The sequence below is a fragment of the Eleginops maclovinus genome, chromosome 4 (genome assembly GCF_036324505.1).
Source record: "Eleginops maclovinus isolate JMC-PN-2008 ecotype Puerto Natales chromosome 4, JC_Emac_rtc_rv5, whole genome shotgun sequence".
Lineage (NCBI taxonomy): Eukaryota > Metazoa > Chordata > Actinopteri > Perciformes > Eleginopidae > Eleginops > Eleginops maclovinus.
In genome coordinates, this window is record NC_086352.1 from 15,956,594 (window position 1) to 15,973,252 (window position 16,659).

Sequence of the window (16,659 nt, forward strand, 5' to 3'; positions counted from 1 at the left end):
ATCCCCTGTGCTCTGTTGAATGTTACGTCTTCTTGCAAAATTGTAAGCATAACTTGCAGCATGTATGTTGTTTGCCACTCTATAAGCAGTGCAAGCTAGCTGTGTTGATGGACCAAATTGTGTGTGTGAGGTTGGATTTCATGTTCTATCATCGTTAGAAAAAGTGGTGCTTATTTTCATAAAGATTTTTTCCAAATTAACATTTGGCCAAAACTCATATCCCTACAATTCAAGGAGGACTGAAGTTGATACTGAAACTGAACAATGTCCCTTCCCCTTAGCTGGTATTTTTAGGAATCTACACTTATTATACAACATGCTAAATGGCAGTTTTAACCTCATGGAAGGAGTTGTAATGATTAAGTAGTTTATAAAACGTCAACATTTTGCACAACAAAAGATCATTTAATCTCGATTGTTTTATACAAAATAATGGGAGGCAGGCCTCGCTGACGGCCTCCTAACTTGTCAGGGGTGGAAAAAAATATTAAACGTAATATTTTACAGATTTTTCCACTTCTGAAGAGTCAGAAACTAATAAATGCTTAACCAAGTTTTTTAAAATGTCTTATTGTATGTGGTAAGCATTTATATCAAACAGCGATACTATACCGTCATGGCTAAATTGTCAAGTTTCTTTGGTGTCAACAACATAATCCTGGATCCTAGGCCTCCACTAATCCCGTACATTCATATAAAACATTGCTCATTACAAAAGTGATCTCTAACCTGACATTACCAGTATTTACATCTTATTTTGAAGAAAGACCGGATATGCACAAACAGCCTCTGAAAGGTTGACAGTTTTGTAACCATTTGGCTGCTAAAAACAACTCAAACATGACAATTTAACAGATTTAACAGCGATGTTTCCCTATTTATAAAAACTCACCAAGGAAGCAGCTTGTTCAAAAGGTGTTTGATCACCAAACTCATACAGACAGGTGAATACAGAGGTGAAAACAAAAGATATACAACTGCAAGGACACAAACGGGCAGCAGGCGAAGAGTTCTTCTTCTGTTCTGAATTCTGGCAGAACAGCAACACACGCGTCAGTCCGCCACCCAGCGGAGGAACGTTGGAAGAGCTGAATAATAATAATGATAAACAAATAATATATACCTAAACAAATAAATACATTATTATTATTAATAGTAATAGTATTGCTACTACTACTACTACTACTACTACTACTACTACTACTACTACTACTACTACTACTACTATTACTACTACTACTACTACTACTACTACTACTACTACTACTACTACTACTACTACTAATAATAATAATAATAATAATAATGTTTCATCAAACATCAAATAAAAAATAATGTTCCTTACATTTTCCAAATATGAAAAAGGGTTAGAATGCTTTTTCTGAAAATGATTTCTGTTCTTCAAAATATTCTTTTTTGTAGTAAGCACACTAATATTTTGTCTGTCACATTACAAAAGGTGAAGGGTCCACTTTAAAGTTCAGTATTTCAAATATAAATACACATCTATATATAATCTGCAACCGGTTAAATTTGTGAACAAAATTGCCTTACAGTTTCTAAAACTCATCATCAAACAACACTCAAGTTTGTAGAGTAAACCCTTTATTTTGAAATCAGGTAGCAGAGTTCCACCGGAAATAGGTCTGAGTGCGGAAGCACAGTCAACATGTCACCACAGTTCTGAAATACCGAAGTTAATGTGATTAATGTTGTTTTAGTTTAATATGTAAAAGTTTAATACTGTGGGATAAGTAAAGGGAAGCAGTGTGCAGGCTGTTCACATGCAACCAACTAATAACTAACCTCTTACGTCATTTGGTACATTTAAAGGTAGTGACATTGTTTTGAAGAGTTAACCCTGAGCACGCCTGACTGACACAGGTGTCCTGCAGCAGACACAATGTCCTGATGGAGAACATCCGATCGCGTCTTAATATTGGGAATAAAGTGGAAGATGTGAAACTGCGGAAACGAAAATCGCAACTATACTCAAAGGAAGATGAAAACATTCTTGAGAACGGTGGGTTTATCTTTTATATGTGAGACAATGGGGACTAGACAACTAATAATAATTAAAAAATCAATTCATACAAATCTTGATCTCCACAGATGAGCTGAGAAGAGTGGTTTTGTTTTCTGTGGCCTTCAGACTGATAAACTGCCTGCTGGTGCAGACCAGCTTCGTCCCTGATGAGTTCTGGCAGTCTCTGGAGGTTTCCCATCGTATGGTCTTCAAATATCCTTTTACATTTGGCATAACCTGCAGATGTTTGCCACTACTTCTACTTTAGACTGAAGTCAAGTCTGCTTATATTGAACAATTTTACAGGTCAGTGTGCTTCGAAATAAAATAAAATCAATAATAATCTTCTTATTCTTCTTCCTTTATACATTACATAAATTATTAGCCATAAAATCTGTTGTTTGAAATGTTCACAGAGCCCATGGTAGGGTATTCCATATTTTTGGAGCATTGGTAACACATGAATTACATTAAACACCATACAAGATAAGAAAGTATGACAATATAAAGGAAATAGGATAAGGTATTATTACCATTATTATTATTCTTAACAAAACTAATAGTCATTCTTATTGTTTTTGCAGACTTTAGTTCATATGGTAAATATTTCATTAACCCAATAAAAAAGTATAAATTAAAATAAGAAGTTACACTAAAAGAAACACCTCAAATCTGACGCCTGCTATATGTAAGGACGTTGTTTTTTAAACAAGTGTTTTATTCTTGTGTGTTGATCCAACCTTAACAGTGTGACTTATGGGTATCTGACCTGGGAATGGAAGGAAGGACTAAGAGGATTCACCTATCCGCTATTCTTTGCATTCATATACAAGATATTACACTTCCTAAGCTACGACTCCGTCTTTCTCCTGGTGTGTTCATATATTTTCTATTCAGACAACTTCAACATTGCATGTCTTTGAGCCAAGATATTTGATTTTGTCCCTTTGTTTCACTAATCTTGATCTGTTTGGTTCTGCAGATATGGCTCCCAAGAATAATTCAAGCACTCTTCGCTGCTTTTGCAGATGTAAAATTCTTCTACCTTATCCGTACGCTGGAAAGACGTGACGTTGCAAAATGGACGGTAAGGAGTTCACCTCGGTTTTTCAGGGAATGTACAAGTTACAGCTTGCACTGGATTGGTTTGTGCCTGGTCTAAACAATAATCTGAGTTCCTCTGATCAAAATACATATATTCTTTTTGCAATTTCAAACTTTTCTAAACTGAATTCAGACATCATTAACTAGAAGCAATTTACAACAGAGAGCCAGTCTGGGCTTATGTTACCTGAAACAGGTTTGGGCAGATTGTTGCAGAGTGGATTGCAACATATTTCACTACATTTCTCAACAGCCGACACAACTGGGGAATCTTTCAAGTGTTGCTGATTTGAGTACAGATTACCAACACCATAGGTCTCACACACAGATAGAAAACCTTAAAGTGTATTTACAAATATCTAGCTATGAAATGAAACCACTATATGTAATATTAAAGATAGAGGACATATAAGATATTTTAGATACATTTTCTAAACTTATTTTATTTTAAATAGCAAATGATCCTTTCTTTATTGGCTATTCAGTACACATTTCAACTAATCCAGTGGGAAGTAAGACATCGGTGAAGCTTTAGATATACACACTTCAAAAGTTTAGAACTAACAGTTGGAATTCTCCCATTAATTGATATTTTGTGTCATGAACTGGGATGTCATGCTGAGCAGTTAAGCAATTTAGGTATTGAAGGGTTGGTTATTGTCCTTTTACAACACAGGGAAGCACAATGAAATGCAGTTGCTGTTCATTCACCATGTTACATAAGGAAACACAACAGAAGAAACACACAGCAATTCTCCGCCCAACTTCATTTCATTCTCCAATCATCTCCTTCTTTGTGTTTTGATAACCCCATGTCTCCAGTTCTTCTGCCACATGTGCTCGTGGTTCTCGTGGTTCTGCTGCACCAGGACCCTCACGAACAGCACGGAGACCACCCTCACCTCTCTGGCTCTCTTTTACTTTCCCCTCCAAGGATCCAAAACTCACAGCAGGTTTGGCTTGTGACTTCATGTTTAGTTAATCTAAACCTTTATAAAGATTATTTGCTAACACAGAGTTGATGTTTCTCCAGCAAAATATATTTGAGCCTGGTCGCCCTGGCTGTCATCATCCGCCCAACGGCCCTGATCGTCTGGTTCCCTCTGCTGATGTACCATTTCTGGAAGGAAAATGACAAACTGAGGCTCATTACTCATAGCGTTGTTCCTATAGGGTGTGTAATTTAAATCCCCCATCATCTGAATACACATTTCACCCTTGTTTCTTTATTGCATGATTCTTTTTCTTTCTTTCTAACTTCCAGAGCTGTGGCGGTTGTGATTTCAACACTGATCGACTGCATATTTTATGGAAAGGTAAAAGAATAGGTGCAACCGTTAGTTGATCGACTGAAAAATAAGCACCAAATATCATCTGTTGAGAAAGAGTTTTGTTACATTGTTACATTATTGTTCAATCATATTAAACTACACATTGGAAGATGTCACATTGAACTATAAGAAACTAAAATGCCCAATTATTCTCTATACTCTGTAATTTATTAGGCCAAAAGATCATCTCAGATCTGCAGATTTATTAATAATTGTAAAATTGTTTGTTGCAGCCATAGATAAAATCCATGTGAATGTTTGATTACAATAACCGTGGCTTCTGAAGTTTAAGGTAACACTGTGATTTAACTCTCTGTTTCTCAGTGGACCGTGGTGCAGTTTAACTTCCTGAAGTTTAACGTCTTCCACGGTGTGGCAGATTTCTACGGCTCTCACCCCTGGCACTGGTACTTCTCTCAGGGCTTTGCCGTCGTGATCGGTCCTCATCTTCCGCTCTTTCTTCACGGGTGCAGCCTCGCCTTCAAAAGATACAAAATCCTGCTGGCGGCGATCATCTGGACTATCGTGGTCTACAGGTAAAAATGTCTGTGTTCACGTTAACAAGCCCAAATATATTAACCTTCTTAGACTTACACTAAATAAGAAGCTACCCTTAAGAGTCAAAAATGACTTGCTTCTAATGCAGGTCCACAATTTGAAATCTAAATCTAAAATCAAACCATCCCAATAATACTATGGACTCTCGTGGCTTTAAGATAGGATAGATGATGGCCACAGTTTCCCATAGGAAAGGTTGCTGATGAATTTAGACAAGTATATCCCGTCCATCCTCCCTTCAAAAAATCCGAACTGTCCCCTTTTAAGACCAATATGTCACTTTCCTCAGTCTGATGAATATGCGTCCCGGTCAGTCATGATGTTTTGCTTCTCGATAGACAAACTAACCTGTTTTGATCTTTTCCTTCAGTTTTCCTCCCTCACAAGGAGTTCAGATTCATCTACCCAGTGCTGCCTTTCTGTATGATCTTCTGTGGTAAGTCTTCACATCCCACATGTATTTGTGATTACAGCCAGATGTGTTTTAACACTTCTTCTACTCCAGGGATATCTTTGGCTAGTTTGAAAGCTTGGCGGCGAGCTGCCGCGACCTTCCTGTTAGTGAGTAACCTGCTGGCAGCGCTGTACACCGGCCTGATCCACCAGCGAGGCTCTCTGGATGTCATGAGCCACCTGCAGACACTGTGTGACGTCAGCGGCATTTCCACCGCCGCGCAGCCAGACGTCCTGCTCCTGATGCCCTGCCACTCAACGCCCTTTTACAGGTAACAAAGAGAAGTATGGTAAGAACTGCATACATACAACTCTGATGCACATTGTGACAACAGTTTTAAAATTTGAAATTGCAAAAAGAATATATGTATTTTGATCAGAGGAACTCAGATTATTGTTTAGAGCATTTATAACAGGAATGATCTGATGCCGTGAGTAAGGCCGTTGCTGTTGTAGTAACTGCAGGAACAAACAAAGTCGCTGAGAGGCTGAGGCTGGGCTTGGTTGCCTTTGTCAGACGCGCTATCAAAAATGAATGCTGATATCCAAGAATGCATTGAAAGATCATCAGCCTATTATAACATGCCTGCATATACTTTCTGAATAATCCAGCTGTGAAAAGGTAGCGGTCAACAACAAAAAAACAGTGACTCTCTCCCTTTCTTCCACACACACCTCACACAGGTGATGATATGACCTATGAGTGCCACCCATACCCATGTGACCCAACTGATCCAACCATAATAGATCCAGAAATAATAATATATAAACAAACACCAATGCCAAATTATGATCAATCCAAACCTTTATTAAATCATGCCAGAAGTCCTCACTCTGACGTTCCTGGCTCCTACAACTGTGACCACTTGCTCTCTCCCTCTGCAGCCACGTCCACTGCCCGATGAAGATGAGGTTCCTTGAGTGTCCTCCCGACCTCGGAGAGGAAGGTCACGTGGATGAAGCGGACCGGTTCTACGAGGACCCGCTTCACTGGCTCAGAACTTCCTTTCCGTACAAATCGTCTCTCCCAACCCATCTGGTTCTGTTTGATGTTTTGGAGAAGGTAAAGTCTTCACAAAGTGTATTTATGTTATTTGTCTAAATGAATGATTTGTATTTATTCAAGTGTTTTTTTGTGCAGGAAATCTCCATGTTTTTGCAAGGGAATAACTTTGTGAGGACAGCAGAGATGTTTCATACTCATTTTCCGGAGGGCAGAGTTGGAGGGAGCATCTTTATTTATGAAAGGCACTGACAGACACTGAACAATGGATCCTCAATGAGATTGTCATGACATGGAATTGCCACCGAAATAAATTTGGTGTGTCATTTTTGGCTTCCAGTAATTTCTTTCCCAACACTTTAAACAAAAGAAAAATAAAATAAAATACAATTCTCAGCTCCAGTAAAAATAGGCTTCATGTGGAATGTTAGAACATTAAATCTTTACCATAAAAGCAAACTCACTCACGCACCAAACTCAAATAACTCGTACAAATAGTTACAAACATCCATCTTAAAACAGGCATTGCATTCCCGATCAGCATTTCTAAAAGTATGTGCTGTGGTTGAAGGTGAGTGTTAATGGTGTTTTAGCTCTCATATATGACACATCTTAAACTCAAACATAACGGCTACTTCAAAACAGCTAACAGCTCAAGGAAGTTCAGTAGCATTAAAAAGTTAACATTGTGCAAACAAAAAGTGGACATTGCAGGTAAATACAACTCAAAACTCAGAATAAAATATATTATCAATATTTGGGATCAAACGGCAGCGGACCCAGTTCTATTTTGACGTCGGCCATGTGTTGGTCTGTGTCTCTTCCTGATCGGCTCCACTTGCGCTCACTGTGTGCTCGAGGTCTGGCTCTCTGATGCTTCCGTTGTTGATTTTTGGCCTTCGCTTCCTTGGAGTCTGTGTCGGGTCCTTCAAACGGCCCGCTGCATTGTTCAAAAACAAGACATAAAACACATGAATAAATGACCTATAAGGAAGGAAGGGATGCTAACTGCTGGGAGGCTGTAACAAACTCCATGATCCCTCGCTACGTCACAACACAACCAAACTCTGAGTTTTGTTATTGTTTCAAATGAGAACCCATGGGGTCAGAAATGTATATAAAGTGCATCTAAAATTGCAACATTTTCCGCTTCAGTTAATTGCACGATGTAATGGCATCATTTTGTACAATGCAATCCTGTCTGCGAGAGGGAACGATCTGCCAGAAAACTAAGTCTCTCTTTCCTTAAGGTTCCTGCCCATTTTTATTTAAAAGTTCCACACCTTCCAAACTGTAGATTTTTCGGACCACTTGTCTAGCATTAGCCCTCCCATATGACTTACAGTGGCTTCTCCCCAAGTTTTGAGATGTCAAATGATTTTAAAAGGATGGAATCCAACTCCCATTTCCTATTCGGCATTGTAATGCCAGCCTAGAGAAAAACCTTATTTATTTACACATTGCAGCGGTTAAATACAAACTCCTCGAAGAAGCTCTCCGCAAAAGAGCCATGAACTGCAATTACTCTGGGCAGTATTGGGAATCAGTGGGAAAATACTTACTAGGATAGCTACTAATGGAATAAATAAGAATTAAGTTTGGAAGTGTTCCAATTTAACATAGCCTATTGTTTCCCCAACACCAGATATGTAATAAAGCTTAAAGCTGGAACTTATTTCCTAATGGAAGCGGGCTACTTTTTTAAAGATAATAATTGGGACTTACTTTGGGCCATAGCTTTTTCTGTCACCTTTTCCAAAGAAGTGCCGGTACACGTAGTCATCAAGATCTCGGAACACGTCGTTATGGAGGCCCTGATACTCGTGCATTTCCCTCAGGTAGTTTTCCACGTCGCTGACAAAGTCCGTGAAAAGCATCCGGTCGTGGATGAACACGCCGTTGTGGAAGAAGTTATTGATGAACTTCTCGAGCTCTTTCCAGTGGTGGAAGTGGTCGACTTCCTGCTGCAGGTAGCTCCGCAGCAGCTGGTTGAACTCGTCTGCTCTGATTGGATCCATGGCTTTGTCGAAGAGACTCTGGGACTCCTGATAGGCGCAGTCGAAAACGTCCGAGCATCCTTTGAACCTAGCCTCGTGGGCGTCCTGACCTCCAGCTCTGTGAAGCTTCTCTCCTGATTTCCGAGTGTTGTGGCTGCTCTCGGGGTATTTGCGCTGGTGTGTGTTATAAGGCTGCTGGGATCTGTGCTGCCACGACTCCTTAGTGTTCTTCTCACCACGTCTCTTATCATAAAAGCCTCCGGCATTTTTAAAGAGGGTCGAGGCAGAGTCTTTGAAGTTTTTGAAAGTTGTTTTGACGGAATCGGAAAACTTCCTCAGGTTTGCCTTCACGGCTTCCTTTGCTTTCTTTATCTGCTCTTTGTGGTGATGGACAAACTCCTTGGTGGAGTTTTTCACAGCATCAAATGTCTCTTTAACCTTTCCTGACATGCCCCCCTTTTTCCGTTTGACTTTGGGCTCTGTGTCTCCTTTGGCTCTGTCTTCTTTGGTTTCCACGTACAGCCTCTCCCACAGGTCAGAGCGCTGCTGCTCGAAGCTCAGTCTCTTCTCCAGCTCCATCAGACGAGACTGGAGCTCCTCTGCCTCTGGAACAGTCTCCCTATCGGCTCTCGGAAAGAGACCTCTCAGCTCTTTTAACTCTCTCCTCAGCTCGTCTGTAACTGTTGTCTGCTTGTTGAGCTTCTTCTTCAGTGTCTGTGTTTCAGCCATCATATCTGCCCTCTGGCTGTGAAAGCTGTGGATCAGCTGTTTCTCCCCCTCCAGCGCGTCTTTCAACCTCTGGTTTTCAATAAGCAGCGAGTCGGCACCGGCTCTCATCGCCTCCTGATCTCTGAGCTTTTTCAGCTCCTCCTGCAGGGTGGCTAGAGACTCTTCTTTACGTTTTAGGGAGTTCCTCAGCAGAGTGTTTTCCGCTGTCAACAGGTGCTGCTCAGACAGGATGTCAGTCTGCTCCTCGGCCTTCTGTCTCAGCAACATCTCCAGCTCGTCTCTCTGGGCCTTAAAAGGGAGAGGAGAGAAAAGAGAGGGAAAGTTATGGCTTATAAAGTGATGTTTTAAGGACGATGATTTTACCCATAACTGGGGCTTTCTAATGAAGGGAAAAGGTTACCTGAGTGTGACCCTGTTTGATGTTGAGCTCCTGGTTCTCTTTCTTAATCTTCTCAATCAGCTCTGTGAGCAGTGAATTCTCTTCATGCTGATCCAGGACATCCATTCCAAAGTCAATAATCTGGCCCTGAGTGAGAAAAACAAAAAACACGCTAAGGTCAAATTAAAGTCTTCCTTATGTTTTATCTTATACTCAAAAGTAAGTAATCCAAGCCAACGCATGGGTTGATGAATGACATAGATTTAGTTAATTATTTGGTGATGTACACTCCGCTCCAGATGATGTTGTGATCTGGTGTTCTCTGACCTGATTTGTAAAAGGTTGTTCTCGAACATGCCGTTGATTCCGATCCCTCACAACATCGAGTGTTTTCACTCTGAGTTGAGCCACTGGTATCTGCCTTCTTTCAATCTGGACTGTACCTGTAACACACACACATTTACACATTTAATTACACACATTAGGAAGCATTGTCGGGCTACAGGGCTCGGTATATTTTCTCACCATAGAAGTGTCTAAAGCCCATACTGATGGCTATGACCAGGGCGATCAGGATGCAGCTGTTGAGGATGATGCTGCCCATGCATTTCATTGGGACAGCAAGATCTTCAGCCTTATCTTCCTCCTGCTGCTGCTGCTGCTGTGCTTTGACCTCCTCTTCCTCCTGCTCCTCCTCACTCTGGCCGGACTCCAGCACCTCCTCTTCCTCAGGCTCTGTCACGCTGCCCGTAGTGTTCTTCCTCAACCTTCGTCTTCGGACAAGAGTGCTGGGCCCTTCCTCGTCCTCGCTGCTGCTGGAGTGTGTCCCTGCAGGCGGCTGCCCTGGGAAAACTGCGACACAAATACACAAGGTTGTGGCTGCAGTGGCTTTATGAAATGAAACAAACAAACAAACAAACAAACAAACAAACAGAGGAAAGATACACACAAATATAACAGGCCCAGGGAGGCTAATCATGCAGCTAACAGATACGGCAGATCAATTGATTCACAAATGCTGAATACTTGATACATTTTCCTTTTTTGTAAAATGTTTATACATTTTAAAATAGTACTTATAATTTGCACAATTATAACGTATATTCAATCCAATGCTATAATGTGTCTAGAGTATATTTCTACATATCCCTGTAGCCCAGTGAGACTGTATATTGTACTCAATTTATTCAATATGTTGTTATATTGTGTATTATTTGTATACTATAGAAATATATGTCTTTTCTATTCTGAATTTGTATACACTTCCTGCTAATTTTCATTACATTCTAAATGGAGAGACTTTAATTCCTGGTATTTCTGAATCAAGTGTAGTTGCTTGTTCAGGTCATCAGAAAGTTAGATTTGCAAAAAGGAAATTCACACCTTGCTCATAAACACACATACAAAAAAAACCTAGCATATGTCTGCATATTATCTGTTTACCATTCATATTTCTGCATCATTTTAATAAATGTATGCTATTCATCACACTTAAATGACCTAAAGAGGCCCAAACATGCTAACATTTGGAGACATCTGTTTCCCATGTGGTCATGCTTTTTGAAAAGAGCACAGCTGGATTTAACAGCACAGCTGAACACAGCTGGATTAAACAGCACGCTCAGCTCTGAAGCTGAACAGGATTAGCTCCGTGCGTTGCTGGGTAAGCTTAGCATCCCATCAGATTCACTCCTGTTTCCATCACGCCACCTTTGAAAGAGCGGCCTCCAGTGAGCTGCCTTCTCAGATGACAGCCTAAGTTCAGGAGACTCTGTGGAAGACTCCAATGACTCAATATCAAACCTGCTTTGGTGAAGTAAAAAAACAGGAAGGGGAAGAATGTGTTTGTGTTGATGGGAGAAAGTTTTGCCAGTCAAAGAGTCAACATAGAGAAAATTAATGGAAGCCCATTCCATCAGTAAAAACGATCCTTACGTTCCAAACAATGAAGTCATTAAACTTACTAACTTTTTCAATATTATGTGTAAGTATCAAAAATAATGACACATACCTTAGAGGATCTTTTTTTAGAAACACTTGGCTAACTTTTATCTCACTATTTCCTTACTGGCTGAAACAGGCCTCCATACATTTCTCTAGAATGACTTCTTGGCTTGGGCTGGCTAAAGAAAGCATGAAGTCGTTCGGTGTGTCTGCTGCAGCCCTACCAGTCTCGGCGGCAGTGAAGGCGTACTGGCTGCTGCAGGAGGTGCCGAGGTAAGACTCCCTGTTGGCAGCCAGCTCCTCCTCTACCTCAGCGGGATCGTCCTCCTTCAAGTCTCCCAGTGTCACAATGTCAGAGTGATCGCTGGAGGACAGCACATACTGTTTCCCTGTGAAGCTATGTCCGTCCTGGAGGAGATACAACATTTTAAAGAAGAGCGCAAAGGGAGCAGCCTCTGGATTATTCAAAGAACACTGCTGGGCAAATTTATAGTTTAGTCACCTCAGAGAGACACACCGTCTCATCTACGGTTTGTTCTTTCAGAGTTTCATCAAGTGATTCTGCAACCTTTTCTTCAACACACTGAGCTGCAAACATAAGAAATACAAATAGAGATGAATAATGATGGGTACTGGATGACCTATTAATGTCATCCAAAACTAATCAGCAAACGATCATACTTGAGAAACTGAAACAAAACAAGGTCCTATATTAATCAGCTGGTTTTAGTTTTTCATTAATAATATTTATTAATGAATACATATATTCCAAACAGATGTTTCTAGTTGCTCATAAAACATAATGAAAGCATTTACAATATTTAAAAACAAAGGCAAGACATAAGAATAAACTGATAAAGAGACACAAAGAGATTTGGAGATTCTTGCTTGCACATAAACACACAATTTTATTAAGAAATCAGTTTTGATTCTTAAACAGTCTTACTAAAATGAGTATTAAACTCAGGTAGAAAATAATATAACGTATTTTACCAGCAGAGACTGAGGCCTGTTTATCCTGCAGCTCTAGTTCCTCTGCTGCAGGGCGCGCCAACAGCTCGGCTCCATCTTCCACTGCAGCCTCCGCCGCCAACATCTCAATATCTGAACCCTGTGAGCACATCACTTTATTTATGAGTACACAAGACAATACATGCTGTCACAGCCTGGTCCTGGCTAATCGCCCCTCACCTGAGTTGTTTCCTTGCTTGCTTATCAACGAGGTTCAGCTGTCCCTAATCATCCCTCCTCCCTCTGTATATAAGCTGTGCTGTTGCTTTGGTCAGTGCCAGTTCGTCTTGTCTGTCTACCAGGAAGCGTTCACAGAGGAATCCCAGTGTTAGCCACAGTCGTAGCATTTTGCTGCTTTTTCTCACCGACTTAGTTGGTCATTTTTTGATTGCTGAATTAGTATTTTCCTTTTTTGCTTCAGTCTGCCTTTTTGGGACTTTGTCTGTATTCTTTTGCCCTTTTTGATTAAAAGACTTGACTAAGACCCTTTTTGTCTGGTTGTGCTTTTGAGTCCTATTTTCTTGCTGGTGCCAGTGGTTTTTGCATGATGCATGCAGTATTTAGCAAGATATTTACTTATTATCGTGGAAATGTATCTTTTCAATGCCATTCAGTTCTAGGTCAACTTGATTTAGCCTTGGCTCAATACGGCCTTCCACACCTTTAATACAAAAGACTGGCTTCATTCTGTTCTGTAGCATGTCTATAATTAACCCCCGTCTGGTCACCATTTCAATAACCTGTAATGTACATTTTAATGTGCTGAGACCGTCGCCTGGCACGTTTCTTTTCCCTATAGGAAGTGCTTGCCTTCCTGTTGTAACCTAGTCAGATCTTGTACTACATTGCTGGTACAAAGACTCAGGAGGTGATTCAGTCTGGAATTCTCACCACTAAAAAGGATTATTTGATATGTTGAATAAACAGTGTCTCATATAAAACTATAATAAGTGTCTACACAATCCCAGGAATAAGTTAGGAAGAAATTGCCAAAATGTGTAATGTTTTTTAAGATTTGAATGAAAGTTATGAACTTTAATGTTTGAGATAGTGAACCTAGAGTCTATTCAGCCTGAAAATATCAGGGATTAGGTAACAAGAAAAGGGATTTATACCTCATTACTGATAATGGTCCAGCCACAGGACGACTCTGCATCACTTGATGTCTCTGACATTTGTCCGCTGTCAGAAATACACAGTTAAAATCTGAGAAAAGAATATTGTGGGGAAAAAGAAAAAGTAGGTCATTGTATCACAGACTGATAATGTATCATGTCAACAATTGATCAAATACATAATTAATTGCTTCAAAGTATTTATAGAAACAACACATTTTTGCTTCTGTTCTTGGGATGTATTTGAGGTTAAGTAATGTTGTTTAAGGACAATGTAGCAGCCAGAATCGTGTCAAAACAAAACTAAAACGTTAACCCAAAATATAACTGCCGATGACGCACAAATGGTACGCAGGATGATGCAAGTCCAGACAAGATGGTAGTTTTGTAGATTTATTTGATGATCCAATAGCATCCAAAGTACACCGATTCCCCAAGTTCCCTATGCCTTTCCTATGGCGTGCTTGTTTCGTCCTGGTAAAAAAACGATATGCGTACTGGTGCTCTGGCTCCCACCACCACCTGTCTCCAATACATACAGTTACACCAGGGGCCCCAATCAACCAGTGCCCAAAGATGCCTTCAAAATAAAAGCATACGACTTTACCAACTTAAATAATAATACACTTGAGCAGAAACAAAAACAGCAAGGAAATAACTTAGTAATATAAAGCAGTATATAGCTCCAAAAGGCAAAGGTATTAAAGAGAAGGAACCTAAGACAGGCATCTAATACTTTTGTGTCACTTCCTGTGGGCGTGTCCTCACACATCTTATCAATCAGCTGTACAGGGAGTACTGTACAGCTACAGTTATGAGTGTACAACTGTGTACTGACAGAGCAGAAAACAGGACGCCAGGGACTCTTATAGGAACTCTTTCACTATTGATGGGAAGTACCCCTTTACTGGACACACTATCTGTTTTGTTTTGCTGAAAAGTTTGCCATAAATGTATTGAAATACTGTAACCAGGGTCACTATGGCTAATATTTACTGAAAGTCAAAATTCAACCACATTTATTGCATATTTAAGTTGCAATTCTATTATTCTCCAGAGATGTATAGTTGTAAGTAACATATTTAAACATTTACTGATATTTCACTCCATCATAACATTCAATCAGATTTCATGTTGCTTATAAACAACCAAAATTGAGTTTCATGACAGCAACCTACAGTAGGTCGACAAATTAAAATGATATTATATTATAAATGATCATTATATGTTATAAATGAGCTATGATTCACATCAAATTAAGCATGGCTTCAAAATAAAACCACTTCTGTTATGGTTGGCGAAATGTTGAGGTATTTACCACCTGTCTGATTTCCTGTTATGAAGTCAAGCCTTGTCCTCACCATTTAAATAAATAAACACAACAATAAACGTGTTGTAAACAAACATCATGTAAAAGTTGTTGCATTGGCCTGCGCGCACTCGTGTCTTTTTCTTTTCTTTTCTCCGAACCTGCATCTCTCCATTGCGAATCTGTTTCTGCAGCCCTCTTAACCAATAGTGAACAGGCTTACGGGGTTACTATTCTACCTGCACAATTATTTCTCTGGTGTCGGAATGTCTCGCGATGTTTGTGAATTCTTAGAAACAAAACACCACATCATTTCGGGTCAAAATATATTGAAACTGCGTTACTGAGAACTGTAACGGGTATTATATTACCCACATTTCAGAAGTATTGCGTTATATTACTGCGTCACAGCAAAAAGTAATACATTACTGTAACTCCGTTGCTTTTGTAACGCGTTACAACCAACACTGGTAGCCGCTAACAAAAGGTACCTGCTCGTGCGGCCTGACGATTTAAACAACTAAGATACCAACGGTTTATACAGCAACCGATACTGTCGCTACCATCAAATCCGACCGTTAACGTCAATGACTATATTTAGCTGTTGGTTATAACTAAGTTAACAGGCTAGTTTCTAACCTCACCTGTCTGAGTACCCTCAAAACAAATCCTTAGTAACGTAACGTATATTTAGCAGCCTTTTAACATCATTAGCTTTTTAAAAATACGAAAAAACACTAAACTCACCGGTGTGTTGAGCCCCACGACGAGGAGGCTGTTACAGGGAGTTGTTGCAGAGCTATTGCAGTTCCAACCCAGGTTATCGTTTGACAACACTGCAAACCCGTCTGTTTATGGGAGACGTAGTTTTGTGATTTAGCTGGACATGCCTAAAATGCCATTTTAGAAATCGTAGAACTACAACTCCCAAGCGTCAGCGTGGCTGCAAAACAGGCTCAGCAAGAGAGCGGAAAAAATCCGTCTGCTAAAAAAAACATAAACAAGGAAGCGTGATAAAGCAGGCTGTCAGCAGAACTATTACTACAGATTATAAAACTAATACAATTAAGCATACAAAAACAACGAGTCAGTAATGCATTTTATCACTGTGTTTTAGAGTCAACACTGAAAAGTTCAACTGTCCACCACAAACCACGTGCTTGTTGTTGTTATGAGCTAGTGTGCGCGTGTCTTCTGGCTCTAAGCCAAAAAAATAATGTCGCTCGACTGGTAAATTGAGTTCAGTAACTTTAAATACAGCTGGGACTCGATGACTTATTATATCTATGCTGTGTGGAGACTCATCTTTCATATAAAACCACCCCATGGTAGTTAATTGAATACTGGTAGTAGTCGTGGTTTTTAATATACAGTCTATGATTTACACATACATTTACAAACGTAGAATCAAAATAATTCAAGTTAAATTACTCAATTTGCACAAGGGCTCTTATGATGATGATATACAAATGATATCATTGAAATATAACTATTTATGTAATTATGTTCCATAATCATGTTTTATTTTATGTTGCAGCTTGCAAAGGATTTTCACGAAATAATTAATACATTTCCTCTTAACCTATAATAATATCTTAATTGTATCTTAACACAAAGGATTATTTGATGCATTTCATTTGTACAATTATCTAAAAGAAACTAATGTTATCAAACAAATATAGCGCGGTGTAGAGGCAGAA

General features: G+C 39.7%; 2 protein-coding genes across 4 annotated transcripts; one reads left to right on the forward strand and one right to left on the reverse strand.

Annotated features, from left to right (window-relative positions):
- Window positions 1–1,641: 1,641 nt before the first annotated feature.
- Window positions 1,642–6,801, forward strand: pigb (phosphatidylinositol glycan anchor biosynthesis, class B). Its single transcript, XM_063881031.1, has 12 exons — window positions 1,642–2,023; window positions 2,113–2,239; window positions 2,781–2,898; window positions 3,009–3,113; window positions 3,953–4,083; window positions 4,164–4,304; window positions 4,395–4,446; window positions 4,786–4,997; window positions 5,391–5,455; window positions 5,525–5,744; window positions 6,358–6,535; window positions 6,614–6,801. The coding sequence occupies exons 1-12, from the start codon at window positions 1,912–1,914 to the stop codon at window positions 6,725–6,727; spliced, it is 1,575 nt and encodes a 524-aa protein (XP_063737101.1). The 5' UTR covers window positions 1,642–1,911; the 3' UTR covers window positions 6,728–6,801.
- ccpg1 (cell cycle progression 1) lies at window positions 6,693–15,864 on the reverse strand. Of its 3 annotated transcripts, none has more exons than XM_063881027.1 (11): window positions 15,707–15,864; window positions 13,651–13,741; window positions 12,518–12,635; window positions 12,027–12,112; window positions 11,749–11,932; window positions 11,291–11,383; window positions 10,106–10,432; window positions 9,908–10,023; window positions 9,602–9,727; window positions 8,201–9,489; window positions 6,693–7,415 (listed from the first exon to the last, which is right to left on the reverse strand). In XM_063881027.1, exons 2-11 carry the CDS (start codon window positions 13,708–13,710, stop codon window positions 7,226–7,228), a joined length of 2,589 nt encoding a protein of 862 aa, XP_063737097.1. In that variant the 5' UTR covers window positions 13,711–13,741; window positions 15,707–15,864; the 3' UTR covers window positions 6,693–7,225. The 3 variants fall into 3 exon arrangements, with proteins under 3 accessions (XP_063737097.1, XP_063737098.1, XP_063737100.1); XM_063881028.1 differs by having other exon boundaries at window positions 13,651–13,717; window positions 15,707–15,776; XM_063881030.1 differs by lacking the exon at window positions 11,291–11,383 and having other exon boundaries at window positions 15,707–15,863.
- Between the last annotated feature and the right edge of the window lie 795 nt (window positions 15,865–16,659).

Coding starts and splice junctions, on each gene's coding strand:
- pigb (XM_063881031.1), top strand. CDS start 1,912: ATGGAGAACATCCGATCGCGTCTTAATATTGGGAATAAAGTGGAAGAT. Junction 2,024..2,112: donor TGAAAACATTCTTGAGAACG/GTGGGTTTATCT, acceptor TGATCTCCACAG/ATGAGCTGAGAAGAGTGGTT. Junction 4,084..4,163: donor GGATCCAAAACTCACAGCAG/GTTTGGCTTGTG, acceptor ATGTTTCTCCAG/CAAAATATATTTGAGCCTGG.
- ccpg1 (XM_063881027.1), bottom strand. CDS start 13,710: ATGTCAGAGACATCAAGTGATGCAGAGTCGTCCTGTGGCTGGACCATT. Junction 12,636..13,650: donor GGACCATTATCAGTAATGAG/GTATAAATCCCT, acceptor ATGTGCTCACAG/GGTTCAGATATTGAGATGTT. Junction 9,490..9,601: donor TCAAACAGGGTCACACTCAG/GTAACCTTTTCC, acceptor CTCCCTTTTAAG/GCCCAGAGAGACGAGCTGGA.